Genomic DNA, 19,647 nt, shown 5'->3' on the forward strand with positions numbered 1-19,647 from the left:
TAGGGAAAAAAGTTAATCCCTTGATTCGGCCAGACCTATTATTATATTATTGACTTATTGGAAAAGACTTGAGTGCCCTTCTTTAAGTAAGAGGCACTCGAACTAACATAACAGTACACATCAGCATTCTCAACAAGTACAAAGACTGAAATACCCCTTCACTAACACCACTAACACAAACTTTATATGAAAAAGGTTTACTTCTCTATTTGGAAGCAGGTGGAACTCTCCAATAAATGTGCAAAGCTTGTTTGCTTCCTTTCTTTCTAACTGGCCAACAAAAAGGGCAAGGATTATGTGGAGATGTGTTAGGGTTGCAGTGTGATGGCTATTTGGGAAGAAAGAAACTTAAGGATCTTCTCAGAAAAGGAGAGAACTGTGGAAGCAATAATTTTAGTGATTCACATAAGAGTAATTCATTGGATGAAAACCTTAGATTTGTTTGTAGCATTTTGAGTTAATGATCTGATTGGAAACTGGAAGGAAATTGCATATTCATTCTTAGTCAAGAAGGTTTCAAGCTCATATTGGTCCCCCCACCTCTTGGCTTTACCAAACTGAAATTTTGATGGCAGCAGCATGGGCAACCCAGGGCCCTCTGGAATAGGGGGAGTATTAAGGGATGACAAAGGGAATGTGGTATCCATGTTTTCTGGCCCAATCGAAAAACGAAACTCATCAAGGGCTGAGATTTTAGCAGCTCTGGAAGGGATTCAAAGGGCTAAAGCGTTGCACTTAAACAAGCTGAATATTGAAGCAGACTCTGAGACTGTAGTGAACTGGCTAATAGAAGACAACTCAAGACTATAGAGCTACAGAAATGATAAGAGGAAATATAAATGGTTGGTCAAGGACATGGAAGTTCAATGCACATGGATAAAAAAAAGTGCTAATCAATGATTTAAAAGGCGTGCCTAGATGCATTTCAGGGTAGGCGCCTCACCCAGGTCCGCGCAGCCCTTTCAAAAGGCTTGCGCCTTTTGAAACTTTGACACTTTTTTTGCATTTGTGTGTCTAGTGGCTGGGCTGGGGGCTCCGCCCCCGAACCCCCGTGCCACGCCCCTCAAGGCAAGCCCAACCAAGTCCACGTTAGCTCTTAAATTCTTGGTTCTCACACAAAAAATAATGATTTTATAGATGTAATTGCTTTTTAAGAAGACATTTTATTAGAAATGAATGAACAACATTACCAAATAGGGGGTTCTCAAATAAAATGTCTTCATTCATCCTAATAAAATGTATTCTTAATGTTGTTCATTCATTCATCCTAATAAAATGTCTTCTTAAAAAGCAACTACAAATATAAAATCATTATTTTTTGTGTGAGAACTAAGAATTTAAGACCTAACATGAACTTGTTTGGGCTTACCTCGAGGGGCGTGGCACAAAGGCAGCTCATAGAATTAGGAATGTAATATGTTTTACATCACATTAGCTACTTGAAGTAATGCAATTGAGAAAAAAGGAGATTGTGGGTTTTATATGCTTGAAAATGTTTTATATATTTGATTTGATTTTTTAATTCTCATTTGAATATGCTTTACATGTTATATTTATGTATTTAAATATTAGATAATAGGTTTTTTAAAACATTTATTTTAAAATTAAAGTTTATATTTTTATTAATATTATGTTTAATAATTTTTTTGCATTTTTGGCATTTTTATTTTTTAGCCTTTTTTATTTTTGCACCTTGCTTAAAAAGGTGCGCCTATGCCTTGCGCCTTAGGTGCAAATTGACCCCTATGCCTTTTTTGTGCCTCGCACTTTTAAAACACTGATGCTAATTCTTTTGCAGATGGATTAGCTAGACAAGGGGCAAATAGAAATTCTATTTTTGGGCTCAATTGTAACTGATGTTGTATTTTGGGTGACAGTTGTGGGGAGTTAAGATATTTTAGCTCCCCTTCTATGTACTCCTTTTCTTAATCATTTAATGAAATCTATGTTATTGATCAAAAAAAGTTAGGGATGGATTGGGTGTAAGGAAGTTAAAATTAGTTAACGATGCCCTGTTAGGCAAATGGTGTTGGTGTTTCGATGAACAGCCAAAGAGCTTATGGAGAAAAACAATTGCATCTAACTATGGTACAAGAAACATGGCATAGGACCTGGGAAGCTCCAAAGAACCTTATAGGTGCTCTGCTCCTTATGGGAAGGGGTGGAAAAAAGCTAAAACGGTTTCAGTTCAGGTATAAAATACAAGATGGAGAATGGTAATTGAATCAGGTTTTGGAACAATATATGGTACTTGGATCAACCTCTTATGGACTTATTCCCATCCCTTTATCTGATTCCCAGGGACAGAATCACAGAAATGCTTTAGTGGCTGATTGCTTCCAAATAATAAATACCAAGTGGCTTGGAACCCTTCATTTAGAAGAAATGCAAATGATTGGGAGGTTGACCATTTAACAGAGTTGCTTTCATTAATGCAAAAAGAAAAAAAAACCATGTACAACTAGAGGCTGTACTTTCATTAATGGAGTTACTCTCCATGATTCAAAGATATGAAGTTAATGTAAACCCAGAAGACAGAAAGATATGAAAATTTGACGGCTCGGGTCAATACTCGGTGAAATTTGGGTTCCTTATATTCCTTCTGAGATGGCTTGTGTGGTTTGGGCTGCTGCGTAGATAAATGTTTGACAAAATATAATATGGTGGAGAGGGATGATAATGTGTGGTATCTGTCAGAAAGTGGAGACTCTCGACTGTCAGCTAGCTTCTGCCCTATGGGCAAGATTTCTCACAGATGCTTTAAGGTATTTGGCTGTATGCCAGCTTCAGCTGTAGACATTTATGGTGCTGGGACCAGGTTGGCCTAAACAAAAAAAGTGCAGTCCGGTGCAAAAGGCTCCCTCCAATGCAAGGTCTGGGGAGGGACAGATGTACACAGCATTATCCCTGCGCACATGGAGAGAATGTTTCCAAGATTTGAACCCTGGTCACCAAGGTCACAATGGAGCAATCCAACCATTGCACCAAGGAGGTTGGCCTAAACAAGCAGAAAATTATTTGGAATTCTATCCTGGATGCAATTATTTGGCATGTATGAAAGGAAAGAAATGATAAGAGTTTTCAACCAAATTCAGGCATCAGAAGAGGAAATAGTTGATATAATCTGTGGATTCCTTTACTCATGGCTAAGTATCCTCCAGCATTTAAAGGAATAAATTTTGAAATGTTTTTTGATAGTTGTAATCTCCTTTTGTAAAATTTTTTTTTGAGAGAAAGGTAAACTAATATGTTAGACAAAAAGCAAAACCATATCTGCACAACAAGGAGCTGTGCAGTGCCCAATCAAGAACTGTACATCTTCTAAATTGTATACCCTATGTACATAGTTACAAAAAGAGCTATATTGTCTATTCCTGAATCATTTGTGTTCCTACCCATGAGTACATCCTATGATGCAGTAGGGCTGGAACAAACTAACACAAGACAGAAAGAGAGAGGAACAGAGGGTAGAAAGGGTAGAGAAAGAGAAAAGAGAGAGAAATCCCAAGGAATCACTCCAAGGGGTCCTAGAATCACTCTAGGGTTTGTAGGAATCACTCCATACAGCAAGAGAGCTCTTAAGAAATCTTCATTCATTCATTAGCTTCAAAAGAGAATACATCTATTTATAGAGTGACTTGTGTGGCCCAGAATACTGTTCACCATTATTACAAAAAGTGCCACTCTTTGTCTTGTGCATCAAGAAACACAATAACTTTCTATCTATTAATGCAAATAAACTGAAAATCGAAAGACAAGCACTACTAAGCTAGAGAAACAAGATGTTATAGCCCAGGCCCCACACAGGACTAGTTAAAATGACGAAAATACCCATACTATCCAAATATACAAAAAACACAAAAATTTTAAGAAAAATCCATATTTGATTTTCAGCTCCTGCATTATCCTACCCCAAAGCCCTTTACATAAATTTTCCTCTGTAACAAACTTTTTTTCAAACAGCCTTTTGTTTCCAAACCACTAAAGCTGGCCCTACTCCCCAAATAACCTTGCCTTCTTGGGACAGACCTTCAACTGCCAACTCTGCAACACTGCTAATTGATTTTCTGGGAAACAGAACTAAAGTCACTGAACATCAAACAGACCCAAAAACTTTCCCCACACATTATGCACATGCTAGGCAGCACACTCAGCCCTCTCCCAGCCAAAACCTCCGCTGTCAAACACTTGCCCAACACTGCCACCCATAAGAGAAAAGCAGCTTTTGGAGGGGTTGTGGTATTCCACACTACAGCTTCGGGGAAATCCACCATCTCTGCCTCCGTGAGCTTATTATAGAAGGATCTCACTGAGAAAATTCAAAATTCCTTTTATCCCACTTCCATATTCTCTTATCCCTACTCATGAATCCAGGAGTCATGGCAGATAGCTGTTGCATCATCTCCATTCACTGCTCAATCTTCCAGTCATTTAGATTCCTTCTATACACCGGACACCAAACTGCTGTATCTCCTACCCAAGAGAAATCCTAAGCAACCAAGCAGTGTTTACTTTGAGCAATCTCATAGAGGTTAGGGTAGCTCTGATTAAGAGGATCTCCACACCAAGGGCCTGTTCATTTGCTCTGGAGTCTGACATCTGAAAGTGCAATAATTACATTAAGAGGTATATTGGTATTGGTGAACTTTTCTTTCCTCTAAACTCTGAATGCAGAGAATGTTGCTCTGAATTCTGACTTCTGAATTCTGAAAATTATCAAATATCCATTTTGACCCCATATATGAGAGTTTTTGTTTACCTTTTTGGGGGCATCATTGAAAAACAAAAAGTTGTATGATTGCACTTTAAGAGATAAGAGATAAGAGAAAACGAACAACCATTTTTCTCTTAAATTTAAAAGATTCCTCTTAAGAGATGAGAGCTAAGAGGAAATGAATAGGCCCCAAGTATCAGTCCAGAATTTGATTCTTGAGCCATCTCCCACTTTGTACCTGATTCCTTTTCTGAACTCCACAAGAGCTTTTTGAATTCCTTTCCACACGGCACACCCATAAGACATTCTTGACTCCACTGGCTCCCAGTTTGAATCACCTACACCATATTTAGCTAGAACAATCCTTCTCCATAAGGCATTAGGTTGTTCATTCCACCTCCAAAGCCACTTGGCAAGACAAGCTATATTGAACTTCCTTAGCTTCCTCACCCCCAAACCCCCTGCTTTCTTTGGACTACATACTTTGTTCCACTTGACCAAATGCAGTTTAAATTCATTCTTCCATCCTTCCCACAGAAAATCTCGCATTTTCTTTTCAATCATCTTAGCCACCGCCCCTCTCTTTTTGTAAAGATTGAAAGGTTTGTGAAGGTTCAGAATACGGAATCTTGTGTACATGGTGCCATACACTGTAACTATTTTACCTCTTCAATGAAATTATCCTCACCATTTTCAAAAAAAAATTATATTTTACCATATAACTACATTATCTACTAAATGACAAATTAATAGGTCATTCAGATCATCCATTTCAGTCATTATCAAACACCCCCTAACACTTGTTGTCCCATGAAGACACAACAACATTATGTATTAAATATCTGAATCAAGGTCTTAGTAATCAAGTATACAGCTAAACAAATTCTTTATTTTAAATGTGAAAGAAACTTGAAAAATAAAATAAAATAATCCTAAGAAAAAAATAAGTGAAATCTAATGAGCTAGATGCACAAAATCTCCACAACAACCTCAAAATGTATGGCCAGTGTTTTAAAAACCAACCCTGAAACTGGACTACTTTTCCATCTCATGGGCATGTCAGCAGTTCAACCCTCTGGGTCAACCCCGCTGACTGGGTCAAACAGTTCAGCAGTAAACTAACCAAATCATCAGGTTGTTGACGAAGTCAACATTTTTTGAAAATTAGAGGTTCAAAGGTAAAAGTTTGAAACAGGATTAGAAACATGGTAAGATAATGGGTCAATTGGTTCAAGTGGCAGGTTCAACTGTGGTTTAAAAACATTGATGATGACACATTGACCAGTGTATTCCAACTTTCTTTTTAAACAAATAGTGTATATACAAAATAAAACATAAAATAAAGAATAATTTTCATTAAAATTGTTATTTTATGATGTTTAGTTCCACATAACTGGTAATGGAAAACAACTGTTTTTTTTTTCAAAAATGAGTGTAGTTGTACAAAAATAGCATTCCTTCTGATCATCAAACAAGTCATTCTCTAAACAGATGGTTCGCCATTTTAATTGAAATCTCACAACATCTACATGTCTCAACAATCAAAGTTTGATTTCCCCGAGTTAAATCCAAACACCAGGAAATTTAGGAAGATAATTTGCTTTCCCTTTGAATATCATTTTTGAGGAAGTTTTCTTGCATTTTATGTACAAACAATTGCAACCAATATCAATCAAAAAATTAATCACCAACAGAAACCAATGCAGCCAATGTGTAACAAAGAAACCTAGCTATGTTATAATATATATATATATATATATCTGAAAGTAAATGGACTTCAAGATATCAGCAAAATACACAAAAATCCAAGTACAAAAAGCATAGTTTCCAACCAACCCTGATAACAAGAAATCATATGAAGAAAAATAAAAATGGCATAGATAACATACTTAACTATCAAATACAATATGAAGAGTGAAAATTTTAGTTGAACTGAATATTAACTAAGTATTATTAAAAAGGATAGACATTGATTAAAGGCCATCCTAAGTGACCAAATGCAGAAATAGCTACTAGAAACATACACCAAATACATAGAAATTAATTAAGAAAACCTACCTCTTTCAGTTCAGTTTCTTCTAAATCTTCTATTTCAGGGACTGCAATGGAAGATTTTCCACGCTTGGCTCCTTTCTTCTTCTCTTTCTCTACATCAAGTGGATACTTGGCATTATCATGCTCTAACAAAACTAGGAGTTCCTTTCTTATCATTTCATCAGCCTGCTCAATTAAAGTAGGAGGAACAAATGAACTCTTGTCTTCATCAGATCTCATTAAAGACTTCCTAATAAGGTCCAATGAAGCAGCAGGAGGCCTAGGAAGTTCCCTCTGCAAGACTTTTGATCTCTTTCGAAGCAATGCTTGCTGTCTTGCTTCTTCCTCAGCCTTTTCTCTAGCTATTCTATCTGACATATCCTCTTCAATCTTATCCTCTGGCTCTTCATTTTCCTCTGGAACAGGTTGAACAACTATCTGATACTCGTTCTTAGGCTGTGGAAGATTGCTTAAACCAGACCGCAAGTTCCTTCTTAACTCCGCCTGTCTACGTTGTTCAAGCTTTGCATTATCACTCACATCCATATCTTCGTTTATGTGAAGCTCATCTCTGATAGGTGTTCCTTTTGGAGTCATACCAAAAGAATATCCATCTCTTGATGGTGTCATGCCAATTCTTGGAGTAAGACCCATGGGTCCAGGAGTTGACAAAGGAGTAGCCATAGGATTTGGTGTCTGGATATCCCTTTTCTTCGGTGTAACCCCTGAAAAATCTGATGGATGCAATTCGGGATTCTCCCCACCTAATAATGGTGTCTGTGACTCTCTGAGTCTTGCAAGGTTTTCAGCTTCCATCATAATAGCATCTCCTTTCCCACTAGGTGTTCTTTGTGGAGTCCGCATTGGTGTCATCCCCTGACGTGGAGTCTGAGAATAATTTGCAAGAAGTGCACGTGTTGCACCACTGCCTTCTGCAATCTCTTCATTCCCTGCAAGAAGATCACTGGCATAACCCATCTTTGCAATTTCTTCCAATTCGTGGTCTGAAATCTGTGGTGCAGGAAGCATCAGCTTTGATCTCTTTCTAACTGTTTCTGGATCATTCAGTCTGTTGACTTGCAATATAGATGATGGAGCATCCTGCCGTTGTGCAATTTTGTTCTTTGCAATATCCTGCTTTCTCAATTGAGCCTCAATATCAACCCTCCTTTTCCCTTCAAGTTCTTCAATGGTAGTTGGGAACTTGGGCTGCTCTACTGCTCTCTCCTCATCAGTAACATCAAAAAAACCAGGCGGTGGCTTCTTCTCAAAGGGGATCTCTGCGTTGTAGTCTATCCCCTTCCTTTTCCTCTTCCTTTGTCTAGTCTCAATCCCAGCAGCCTTTAATTCTCTCCGTTTCTGTAAAGATGCAAGCCTCCTGGCTTCTTCAAGTTGTTTCTCTCTGGCTTTCCTCTTTGCCTTCTTTCCCCTTGTGTTAGCTAATCGAGCCCGTGCTTCAGACAGCATTTCCTTTTCATCCTCATCCATATCTACAGGATCTGGACGTGCAGGCTTGGACTCTGGGTTCGGGTCAATTTCTCCAGGGCGCAATTTCCGTGGGTCATCACTGGGTTCATAGTTTTCATCCTTGACACATGCCGCATCAAGTAGTTTCTCATAACGCTCAAGGCACTGAGATGGAGTACGGCCCACAATGGGAGCAATTGTTCTCCATTGTGTGGGCATGAGTTTAGCAAGATGAAGCAGTTTCTCATCTTCTTCTCTGGTCCACTCGGTCTAGGTGATTCAATAAAATTAAAAAGTCAGTTTTCAAAAATGGGATTGAACAAATATGTAAAGAAGGGCTTGTAGAAATGCAGTAAAACAATATACAATTGGAAAGCATAAATAAACATGAGTAACGCTACAAAACAGTTTTTTTTTTTTTTTTGAAAGGTAACGCTACAAAAAAGTTAGATAGCCTTATTCAGAAACCCAGTTAAACAAATAGCCATCTTGAAGGAGAAAAGGCAGCGAGGTGAAGAAGAAAAAGATAACCAAACAACGAGACACTTCCCATCTTCAGGAACACCAAAAGGATGGTGGGAAAACCACTCCAACCAAAGAAATTTGATTGGAGGACAAATGTTTCTCAGCAGGAAAAGACAACAAGCTCAAAGAGAAGAAGAGTACAGAACAATCATTTAGGGCAAAATCACAAAGTTCTCCAACATCAGGAAAGAAAGCGAAAGCATGCTAAAAATCGTTTAACCAAATCATAAAATACCAGAACTTCAATTAAACAAGCAAAGATCTTCGACCAACAAAAAGAAAATAAAATAGAATGAAAAGCTGTGTACACAACTCCTTCGATCAACGGCAGCTAAGCAACCTTTACTCGGATGAAAAGAAAAGCGCAATGCAAGCTAATAATGAGCAAAACTTTGAAAATTAAAATCACAAATCCAACTAAACTATCAGGTTTGAAATTCCGACAGATAGTCACTACAATAAATAGAAGTTAATCAAATACGGTGCCATTGTAAGTTCTCTGTTCTAAATGAAACAATTAAATAGATTAAACGAAGAACCACCGACCTTTTTTATGGATGGATCGAGCCACTCGTACCATCGAGCCTTGCACTGCTTCGCAGACTTGCGGACCAGAAGGGAAGATATTCGAGCCCATTGATTCTTCCCATATTTCATAACAGCCGCTTTAAGGATCTCATCTTCGGTGTTCTTCCAAACACCACCCTTTATCATAATCCTCATCTTGACTTTTGGTTGTTTTGCTCCACTAAATACTCTAGGGTTTAAGGTTACTTAGAGGACTCAATTCCCTGTCTCGACTCACTACAGTGAAATCGAAGCTGAACAAGAAAAAAACCATTCAATTTCTCTTATTACCTTCCCAAACTAGGGTTTTGAAATCCTCATTTCGCAAGTAGAAAATCTTCAAAATAAAAATAAAACAAAATATATAGCAAACAAGAAGCTCGCTCTTCTCTTTTCTCTCGCCCTGGAGGGTTAAACCTCCTTTCTGCAACTTTTATCTCACTAGGGTTTAAACTTGCCCTTCTGCAAAAGCTCTTCTACCTCTCTCGTTCTCCCTCACTGTCTGTCTGTCTGTCTGTGCATAACAAAAACAATTATTAGGAAGGGGAAACAAGGGACCGTTTGGGTAAAAATAGAAACAAGCTATAATGAACTTTACTATTTACATGGAGCGATGGATGGGCGTCTTGGGTTTCAAGCCGGTGCCACGGGAATCCGTTGATGGTATGACGCGGGTAAGAAGTGGGTCGGATGAGGGCTTAAACTTGCCCTTTAGGGTAGGGCTGAAATGGATCGGATTTAATACGATTCAAATTTGAATTCAATGCTAAGAAGTATAAAAACATTATCACATTTGAAAAATGAAAATGTATTCCATTTTATTAATTGGATCGAATTCGAATATATATATACTAGTAAGTGCGTACAATTTTTTTATATTAATTACTTGAATTTTAGATATATCATAATTAAGATAAAAAATGAAAACTAACAAAAATAAAGAATATGATTAAAAATAAACTCAAATGCTTGTAGTAAATGTGCATGTGTATTACATGTGGAAATTTTAAATTATTATTACTATTAATTTTTATTCTATTTTTCTATAAATAAAAATAAAATTTATTTTAATAAATATTTTTATTTATTATGATGAATATATAAATATGACAGAATTTTATACTTTTTCATTGTTTGTGTTCTATCTTTTTTAAATATTTATTATTCAATTATGATATCATGATTATCTTTGAAAAGTTCGATTATTGGCCCATCATCTAGATAAGAAAAGCTTTACTTTCGGATTTTTTTTAATTATATATCATCTATATCATATAAATAGTTTTTACTTATCATACTTAATTTTTGTTTGACATAATTAATATATAATTTTTTATATATATTCTTTTGATTACTTGTACTTTTTATTTTTAAAGATTTATTATTTAACTATCATATCATCGACTAATGCATTTGACCCAAACCACTAACCCACACAACCCAAAAAGGAAAATAATTTTATTTATAGGTTGACACTAAATTTTATATTACATTTTCATTATTGGTAATGATTGTATAATATTAAAGATGTACCCAATATTTATTTTTATGAATATATAACATTAGATATGTGCCCAAATTTTTTCTATTTTTTTAAATTTTATTGTTTGACTATGACATCATTTCATTTATAGGTTGATTTTAACTTTGACATTCCATTTTCATCATTAATAAAATTACTTCTTATATTTTATACGCATTTTTGCTTAGTATAATGAATATTCAATATTAGATATATCCAATTCTTTTTATTTTTTGTATTATATATTTTATATTTTTTAATTTTTTATTATTTAATTATGACATTATTTATTGATCCATTTGACCCAAAATGGTTGAATTGCTTACCCACCATTGGGAGGGAAGAAAATTGTTTTGTTTTCAAAGTATTTATTTTTGTAATATTAAAATTAATTTTGTGGATTTAATAAGAGAATATACCTTAATGTGAGATTTCATGAAAGAGAATAGGAAGATAGTTTTATTTTTAATTGGTTTTAAATTTTACATTCAATTTCCATCATTAATAAAATCATTTCTTATTTACCATGCTTATTATTTTTTAATATGTCGAATATATGATGTTAAAAATATTTTCAATGTTTTGAATTTCTATATTTTTTTCATTTTATCTATTTTTTAATTTTATTATTTAATTGTGGAACATAGATTGGCCCATTTGACCCGAAATAGTTTAATTTCTTACCACTGCCTAAATGAAAACACTATTTTTTTCAGGTAGGTTTTAAAAGTATGTTTTTATGTTATTGGAATTATTAATTTATTATGTATGGATTTAATTAATAGAATTTAGTGATGATAAGAAATAAAAATGCCTTAAATATATGATTCAATGAAAGTGAATGCAAATTAATACCTTAAGTGTTGGATTTAATGAGAAGAAATTGGGTGCATTGAATATCTTATAATTATATATTTTCAACTCATTTAATATTAACAATTGATTACCATTTTGCCCTCAATTTTTATCAACAAATTTAAATATAGAGGGGTAAATTTTCTCCTCAAAAAAATTCCAAAAATAAGGTTATTCGTGCTTGTTAAAGTAGTATAGATATATAATTCAATATATTATTTTTTAAATAAATACAAAATAGAATATTTGGCATATTTTACATATGAATGTATAATTGTTAATAAAGAGCATGTTAGCAAATATTAAAAATTTATGTTAAAAACTTTTTATACATTTTAACAAATATCCGGATTTTCATTTGCCAAAAAAAATATATTTTATGTTAAAAAATATGAAAATTTTGGAGTAAAATGTTTAATGAAGGGAAAAAAGTGCATGTTTCCAAGGGAAAAAAATCACTCCTACATGTTATTATTTTTTTCTTTTTTATCAGTATAGATGAATGTTTCTCTATTATTTTGGATAGAGATGTGCATTGATTATAAAAATGTGATGTGCCCAAATGTAGGGATTATAGGGTGTTTATGTATAATCCTTAGAACCCCTCCCTATCTTTACTATTATAAAGTGAAAGCTTGCCTGCTCATAAAAGTTAAATTTGATTATATAATATTAATTTATATCTTTATTCTTTGTTTGTGCGTGCACTTACCTTAGTATATCTTCCCCCAAACCTTGTTGTGAAGAAAAATAAGGATAAAAATATTGATTACATAATATTAACTCTTATTTTTTTATTCTTTTATTTTAAGTGCATGATGGAAAGGCTTTTATTCCCTAATGATGAAGGAAGATTTGGCCCGACCTCGTAACCACTCAACACGTGGCAAAGGCAACAGCTCGGCACAACAGCTCGCCAAGGCGCGAGCTCCGAAAGGAGGAACCAGTGGTCCGAATTCCCTACAAGGAGCCCGAACTCCCAGTAAGGAGCTCGAGCTCTCCCTTAGGCCGGATTGCGCACCATCACCTAGCTTTCAAAAACCTTGACTCTATTTATAACACACCATCATAGTGTATCCATGTGTTTCCATGTGGCCACCTAATACGAATATTTTGATCCTTGGGTTGTGTTTGTTTGCGATACAAACACAAACCTGTACTCTACATAAATACCTCTTTTTCAATTAAGGATGCAATGTGGGTTTTCAGTTCTAACCCATTTTTTGTTATCTTCTTGTTTGTTTTAAATCAATGTAAAAGTTTATACGGTGGTCTCTCTCCTATTCGATCAACTCAAGATTTAAAAAATAAAAATTTGTAGCCAAAAATAGGTACAGTAATGCACTCTCCTCACACTACGAATGTCAAAAAGACATTTTTCCTATCTTAATCATTGCATTTTTTGCATTTCAAACACACTCACAAATCTGAAGTGGAGTGCATAAATTACCCCGGTTCTAGGTTTATATCGCAAACAAATGCATTCTTAGTAAAAAAGTAAAAAATAAAAAGAGTGAAAATTTCAAAAAAGCTACTAAAGCTCAAAATTGTATTGTGTTCCTACCATACTTTGAACCTTGATAATATGTATTTGATGCATTGTATTTAATATGATTTGAATCTATTGAAGCTTTAGCAACAAAAAAAAGGCTACTAATGCTCACAATTTTTGATAATATGCACTGAACTATAGCCATTGTAAACGAGGTGCTATACCAACTGAGCTATAGCCATTGTGCTTGTGATAGATATTTCATCATGTAGATAACTTTCTTGTCAATATGAATATTTCATGATCTAACATAATAGCTCCCGAATCTCTTTATGACGATAAATGACCTACTTAATTCAGTGGTTAGAGTATTGCTTTCACATGGCGGGAAAAATTGGTTCAAATCCAATAGTAGGTAGAACTTATTAGATATTGGGGTTAACGCGGTACCTAATAAGTTTTTTTACCCACATTCTTTTTTTATTGATTTTGTATATTTTCCATCCTTCCACTACTTGTATTCTTACTCTATATCTATTCAATTTAATTTGAATTGAATTATTAATTAATATTAGTGCAGTTCAAGAATGAATTATAATTACCCAAATTACAAGTGGTTATGAATTCAAATAGTTAAATAAATACATCCATTAAATAAAGATTGCATAGGCTCGATTTGGAATGAGTATAAATACAAATATGTACAGTATAAATACATGAAAAATAATACAAAATTCAAGGTTTTGCACTCTACAAGGATCAATCTAGGTAGAGCACAAATGCAAATTTGTACAGGACAAAACCTTGTATATTGTATTTCTAAACCTTGTTTTGCATTGTACATATTTGTATTTGTACTATTTCCAAACTTAGCTTTAAAGGTTTGAAAATTCAAAATAAAGATCACAATTTTCTATTAAGAAGGCACAAGTTAGTCAGAATTTATGCACAAGAATTGGTTTGGGAAGCAAGTTTTTAAATGGCTAAAGGTGGACGAGGCATAAGCCTCAAAGTATAAATATATATTTTTTAATTTTTGTATATAAATACAATGTATGTATATAGACACAAGTTATTTCATTTTATAGCCAACTTATACATTTTATTTTTATTACATGCATATTCTTTTTAATATGAGACTTGTGTTTTTTAAAATTTCATTTCTTATTTTGCTTTATGTTTATAACTCTATTTATCTAAATTAGTTAATATATACATATATACATATTAAAATTATTTGTAATATTTTATGCATTATGGGAACAATTTATTTATTTTATAGCAATTTTGATATTTATATTCATTTTTGTCTTAAAATTAATCATATTTAATTTGCATATTTCATAGTTTATATATATATATAGTTTACATTATAAAAATAGCTCTATTTAATTTATATATATTTTAGATCTTCTTCAATATAATTTAATATATAAATTATGAAGAATTAAAACTAGTAAAAGGGTTTTTTTTTTTTTTGAAGCGGAGGCAAACACAAGCGAGGCGAAGCGGAGCAAAATTTGTTTGTAGAAGGGTATTATTGTTCGTTATAATTAGAATTGAAAAAAAAAAGAAACCCTATTCTAACATGTACATTCAGTAAGAGAAAAACAAATTATATGTTTTTTTTTTGTTTAAAAGAAGTATTATGGGATTTTTTTAATATAATTGGTTTATTTTATTTATAAACAACTAAATAATTAATTTTCTTAAATTTTAAGAAATATTACAAGTAATTTATAATATTTCTTCTTTTTTTTTCAATTTTAATGCTTTTTATACAGGCCTTACACCTCGCCAATCTGAGGCGCAAGGCGGTGAGGCGGTGAGGCATAAGCCTCTCAAAAATAGAGGTCGTAGCCTCTTAGCAGAGGGGCAAAGGCAACTGAGGCCAAGCGTTTTGACTCCGCCTCGCCTTGAGGTGTGCACCTCGACACCTAGCCTTAGTGCCTTTCAAAACTATGTTAGAAAGAATGCAAATGCAAATATGTTCAATACAAAACCTTGTATAAAGTATTTTCTAAACCTTATATTTGCATTTAATTTGCACTCTTCTTTTGATAGCTACTTAAAAAAGGGGGTTTGTTTGATAGCAGCTCAATATTGAAGTAGAGGATAATGCTGATGTAAAAAAAGATTTCTATGGTTTTAAGACTACAACAGGAGAAGTTCTTCGTGATGATGGTGGTGGACTGGATTCATCTTTGGTCGAGCCATGGTTCAGAGCTTGTATTCCCCTCAAGAGATTGAATGCAATTGCTGTATATAAGGAGGGGATTCTCTTTGCTTTGGAGAGTGAATCTCTTAACTATTGTCTATTACCCGTTGGTGGACAATGTCAAATCACATTGGCGTGTGCAATCTATTATCGCCAATTACATGGAATTAAGGGTGTGAATGGACCGGTTTTGGATTGGATCCCATCCAGTCCGAAATCAATTTGGACAGATTAGACGGATCAACAAGACATATTAGATTAGACAAATCTGGTCCAAAATATTTATTAGATTAGACTGGACTTAGTCTGTCCATGATAAATTTATATTGGATTGGGTTGGATAAGCCAATATATGGTCATTGATATAAGATAAGAATATAGGTGTCAATGGACCGGGTTTGGGTTAAAACCAATCTAAATCAAAACGAATTTGAACAGATTAGATGGTCCAAACATTGAATTGGACCGTCCAAAATGGTCTAAAATATTCATTGGATTGAATTGGATCAGGTCCATTTATAATGGACTCACATTGGATTGGATCAGATTGGACCAAATCCAGTCCAATTGACACTCCTACATGGAATTGTTGAGAGAGTTTACCTATGCCTTAGTTACACATGCCAAAAGAGAAGGAAACAAAGTTGTTTATTGTTTGGCCGATCGAGCATGGTCTTTATCTTTCTCAATCTTTCTCCTAGTCTTCTTATACTTTATTTATTCACTCTTGCAATACCAAACAAGGTTTTTTAATGCATAAATTTGGTTTTGAGCCTTCACCCTTCAGGCTCCATTTGGAAGGATTACAAATACAAATATGTAGAGCGCGAAACCTTGTATTTTATATGTATTTTTTCTGTACATATTTGTATTTGTATTCCTACCAAACTTAGCATTTAATGATAACGGGCCATTAAACCCACTTGCAGAAGAAAGCATTAACTTAGTTGCATTGGACATAAGATGTCAGTTCTTAGAATATTATCAAAGAGAATGATAGGGAAGTATGGTGATTCACTTTTCTTTTTGTATTTTTAAATTTCCTATTATTTGTAATTAATTAAAGAAAATCATGTTTACCTAGATGTACATTTACACATGAGATGGAAATCGGACTTAGTCCTTACAAAGTCGTCTTCACAGTCGTGCATTAAGAATATCTCCCTTTGAATAAAACATCTAAGTACAAAGATGTTCCCAATGCATGGTTACAAGTAGCTGTAAGGACAGTTTTGTGAGGACTGAATCTGAATTATATGGGACATGCCTTCCTACCACAAGAAAAAGACGTGTCTTCTCTTTTATGGTCCATTTGGAAAGGTAACACAATGGCTTTTGGCTCTCTAAGATACCCGAGCTAAAGATTTAGCTAAGCTTGTTCATCTGCTTTGAAGTTCTCTAGATAAGCCATTAAAGGAGGTTGAAACAGACAACCCTTTAAATTTGGGTTCGTTGGACTTTTCCCTATATAAGTTGTTCATGTGGGACCCACATCAAAAAACCAGAAGCACACTGCACATCAGTTCTCCAAAATAGACAGTCCAAAAATTTATTGACGGATAGCCGATTTGGACTCTCTAGAGTTTTCATCAAATATAGTGTATAGATTGTTTATGTGGAACCCACCTTAGAAAGCTAGCTAGAAGTCGTTGCATGTTAGTTCTTCAAAACAGACATTGCCCATTTAGGAGGGCTGAGCTGAACATTCAACTAAGCTGGTTCAGCTACTTCAAGGAGCTATGGATAAACTATAAAAAGAGACTGAAATGGACAACCTAAAAATTGACAACTGATTTGGGCTCTTCAATTTTTTTCCATCAAATATAGCTTATAGGTTGTTTATGTGGAACTCACTTCTGGAAGTCAAGGTTTAAAGTATTGATGCGATACACATGATATGGGGCGTATTGCATCATATCTTTGAAAAGGGGATACGGGATATGCATGAAAATCAGACGTATAGTCTTTTTTCATACATATCGGGTTCCGTATCGATACTATTGGTGCTAGGTTTGGCCGATGGCAACAAAGTAATTTCACTCCTAAGCTTCGAGGGAAGGTTAAAGGCTTTGCGGGTCCTGAGGAGATGAGCCAAGGCCGAGGTGTGTCGATCCTTCAGATACTGTAGAAGCCAAGGGCTAGTACTGAGAAGGGTGTCCCGAGGGAGGATGAGGTGTTGTTTCCACAATGACAAACCTGCAAAGGAGAGGGTGTTAAAGGCCTCGGGTGGTTACCCGAGGTGAGGACTCCGACGATCAAGTTAGTACGTGCACGAGGTAAGTGATGAGTCTGGAGCCAAGGGGGTCCAAACGAGGTCTCAAATAGTGCTAAGTCCTTAGTGGAGAGAGCACTAGAGATCATAAAGGTTTCAAGTGGAATCGAATCCCCTACCTTGTGGGGGGTGCCTTGCATTTATAGTCGGAGCTGCCAGGGGGTAGTTGGGCACGGATGGTCTAGATGTGAGCTGTACGAGGGCCTGGTGAGATGTTCTGCCAGCGCCACATGGTACCCTGCAACTAGGCCCGCTTGATCTACGTCAGGTAACTCTGAGCACCCTCATGGTAAACTTATGCGGGCGTCCTCCATTTGACACGCGTCGGCCTTGTACAGGCCAGCTGAATGCGCCTACATAACTTGCCCCCCACTCTCGAGGCCGAGGTGGGGGTTCGGAAGGGGCCTCGGCTTTGGCCAAAGGGAGTGTCGATATTGGTAGGTGCCATCGGGCTTGTTTAGCGGAGTGTACCCTGTAGTGACGTCTCCTTCATCTCGCTTATGCTTCGGCCTGATTATAGTTCGCATAAGAGAAGTGAGTCTGTGGATGCCTCTGCTTCGGCTAGGGAGCCCGAGGTGGAAGGGGCCCGGCTGAGTCGAGCCTATGTCTTGTACTCACATGGTGATGGTCTGGGGCCGTGCGCGGTACGAGATTCACTGGCTGGCGCATCGGAGTCGTGCCTGATACGGGTTTAGCATGAGGAGAGCCTTCCGTAGGGGAGACGGGCGTTCTAGGTGAACCGGTCCATGCGTTCATCAGGTTCATGCATTCGAACCGGTGGGTCACAGCAAGTGGGCCTGTTAGTTTGCTCGGTGTCGTTTTGCCTTCCCGAGGCCGGGTGCCGGTTCACTAGGCGTCGTTTCGCTTTCTTGAGACCAGGTATGCGTGGGTTTACTAGGCGTCATTTTGGTTTCCCAAGGCTAGGCATGTGCAGTTTAACAGGTGTCGTTTCATTTCACTGAGGCCGGTTGCCGAGTGTCACACCGTGGGTGGTCAGCGAAAGCGAGGACCTCACGACCGTTGGTTCTGACAAGATCTGAGCCATTCATTCATCTATAAATAGGGGCCTTAGTGGCGATTTTTCTCTGTCATTTGTCTCTGGGTGCCCTTGCTATCGAGTGAACTCTACTCTCAGACTCTCAATCCTTCGACACACCTCGCCTTCACTTTCCTCACCTTCGTCTCCTAGGTAACTTTCAAACCATGTCTTTCTCAGATTCAGGCCCTGAGTGCTATGAACTTCCGAATGCTTCGGAAGGGAGCTCCATTCAGACTCCTTCCCCCCTTTCTCCCTTGGGCCCTTCGGCAACTATCTCCCCTCGGCTGGAGGTGATGGTGCTAAAGGAAAGGGTAGCCTCTTGGGGTGCCGAAGGCAGCCACAGAGGCAGTGACCCTCCCTATGAGAGCGCCGCACCTGTGATGCTGAGGGAGCCAGAGGAGTCCCCTCAAGTCGAGGAGGAGACCCCGGATCTTGCCCCTGAGACAGTGGCCGAAAGTGCTGCGCAAGGGGTGGCAAGGGCTGGTCTTTCGCGTTCGGAGTTCGATAGTTCTCTGTACATGGATCAGATTAGGTCCCTGGCTAAGTAGTACTTCATCCCTCGGACTTACACTATTAGGGTGCCCGGTGTAGGTGACCGGCCGTGGACTGCCAAGGAGGGGGAGGTCTATGTCTACCAGCACTTCCTCCAGTTCGGCCTTAGGTTCCCCCTTCACCCTCTGATTTCTGAGCTATTGGGATGGTATGGGATCACCCTCAACCAACTAATCCTAAACGCCCTTAGGACCATAGTGGCAATGTTGGTGGTGGCCCAACTTCAGGGAGTGGAACTGACACCAAAGCTCTTCCAGACCATGTTCATGCCGAGGAAGCATTCTTTTGAGGCCAGTATGTATTATTTCCAGCCCCATAGGACTAAGCCCATAGATAACCCTTCGTTTGCCCACAATCAAAAGAGCAAGTTCTTCTTCGTGTCTTGCCCTG

General features: G+C 36.6%; 1 protein-coding gene across 1 annotated transcript in view; it reads right to left on the reverse strand.

Annotated features, from left to right (window-relative positions):
- The window catches only part of CDC5 (cell division cycle 5), a 29,284-nt gene extending 19,466 nt beyond the window's left edge, over positions 1-9,818 (reverse strand). Inside the window, exons 1-2 of the mRNA XM_010248492.3 lie at positions 9,287-9,818; positions 6,773-8,485 (exon numbers count right to left, since the gene is read on the reverse strand). Of these exons, the coding sequence (XP_010246794.2) occupies positions 6,773-8,485; positions 9,287-9,463 (1,890 nt within the window). The 5' untranslated portion in view covers positions 9,464-9,818. The remainder of the gene's footprint in view (positions 1-6,772; positions 8,486-9,286) is intronic.
- Between the last annotated feature and the right edge of the window lie 9,829 nt (positions 9,819-19,647).

The sequence above is a fragment of the Nelumbo nucifera genome, chromosome 1 (genome assembly GCF_055504915.1).
Source record: "Nelumbo nucifera cultivar China Antique chromosome 1, China Antique-T2T, whole genome shotgun sequence".
NCBI lineage: Eukaryota > Viridiplantae > Streptophyta > Magnoliopsida > Proteales > Nelumbonaceae > Nelumbo > Nelumbo nucifera.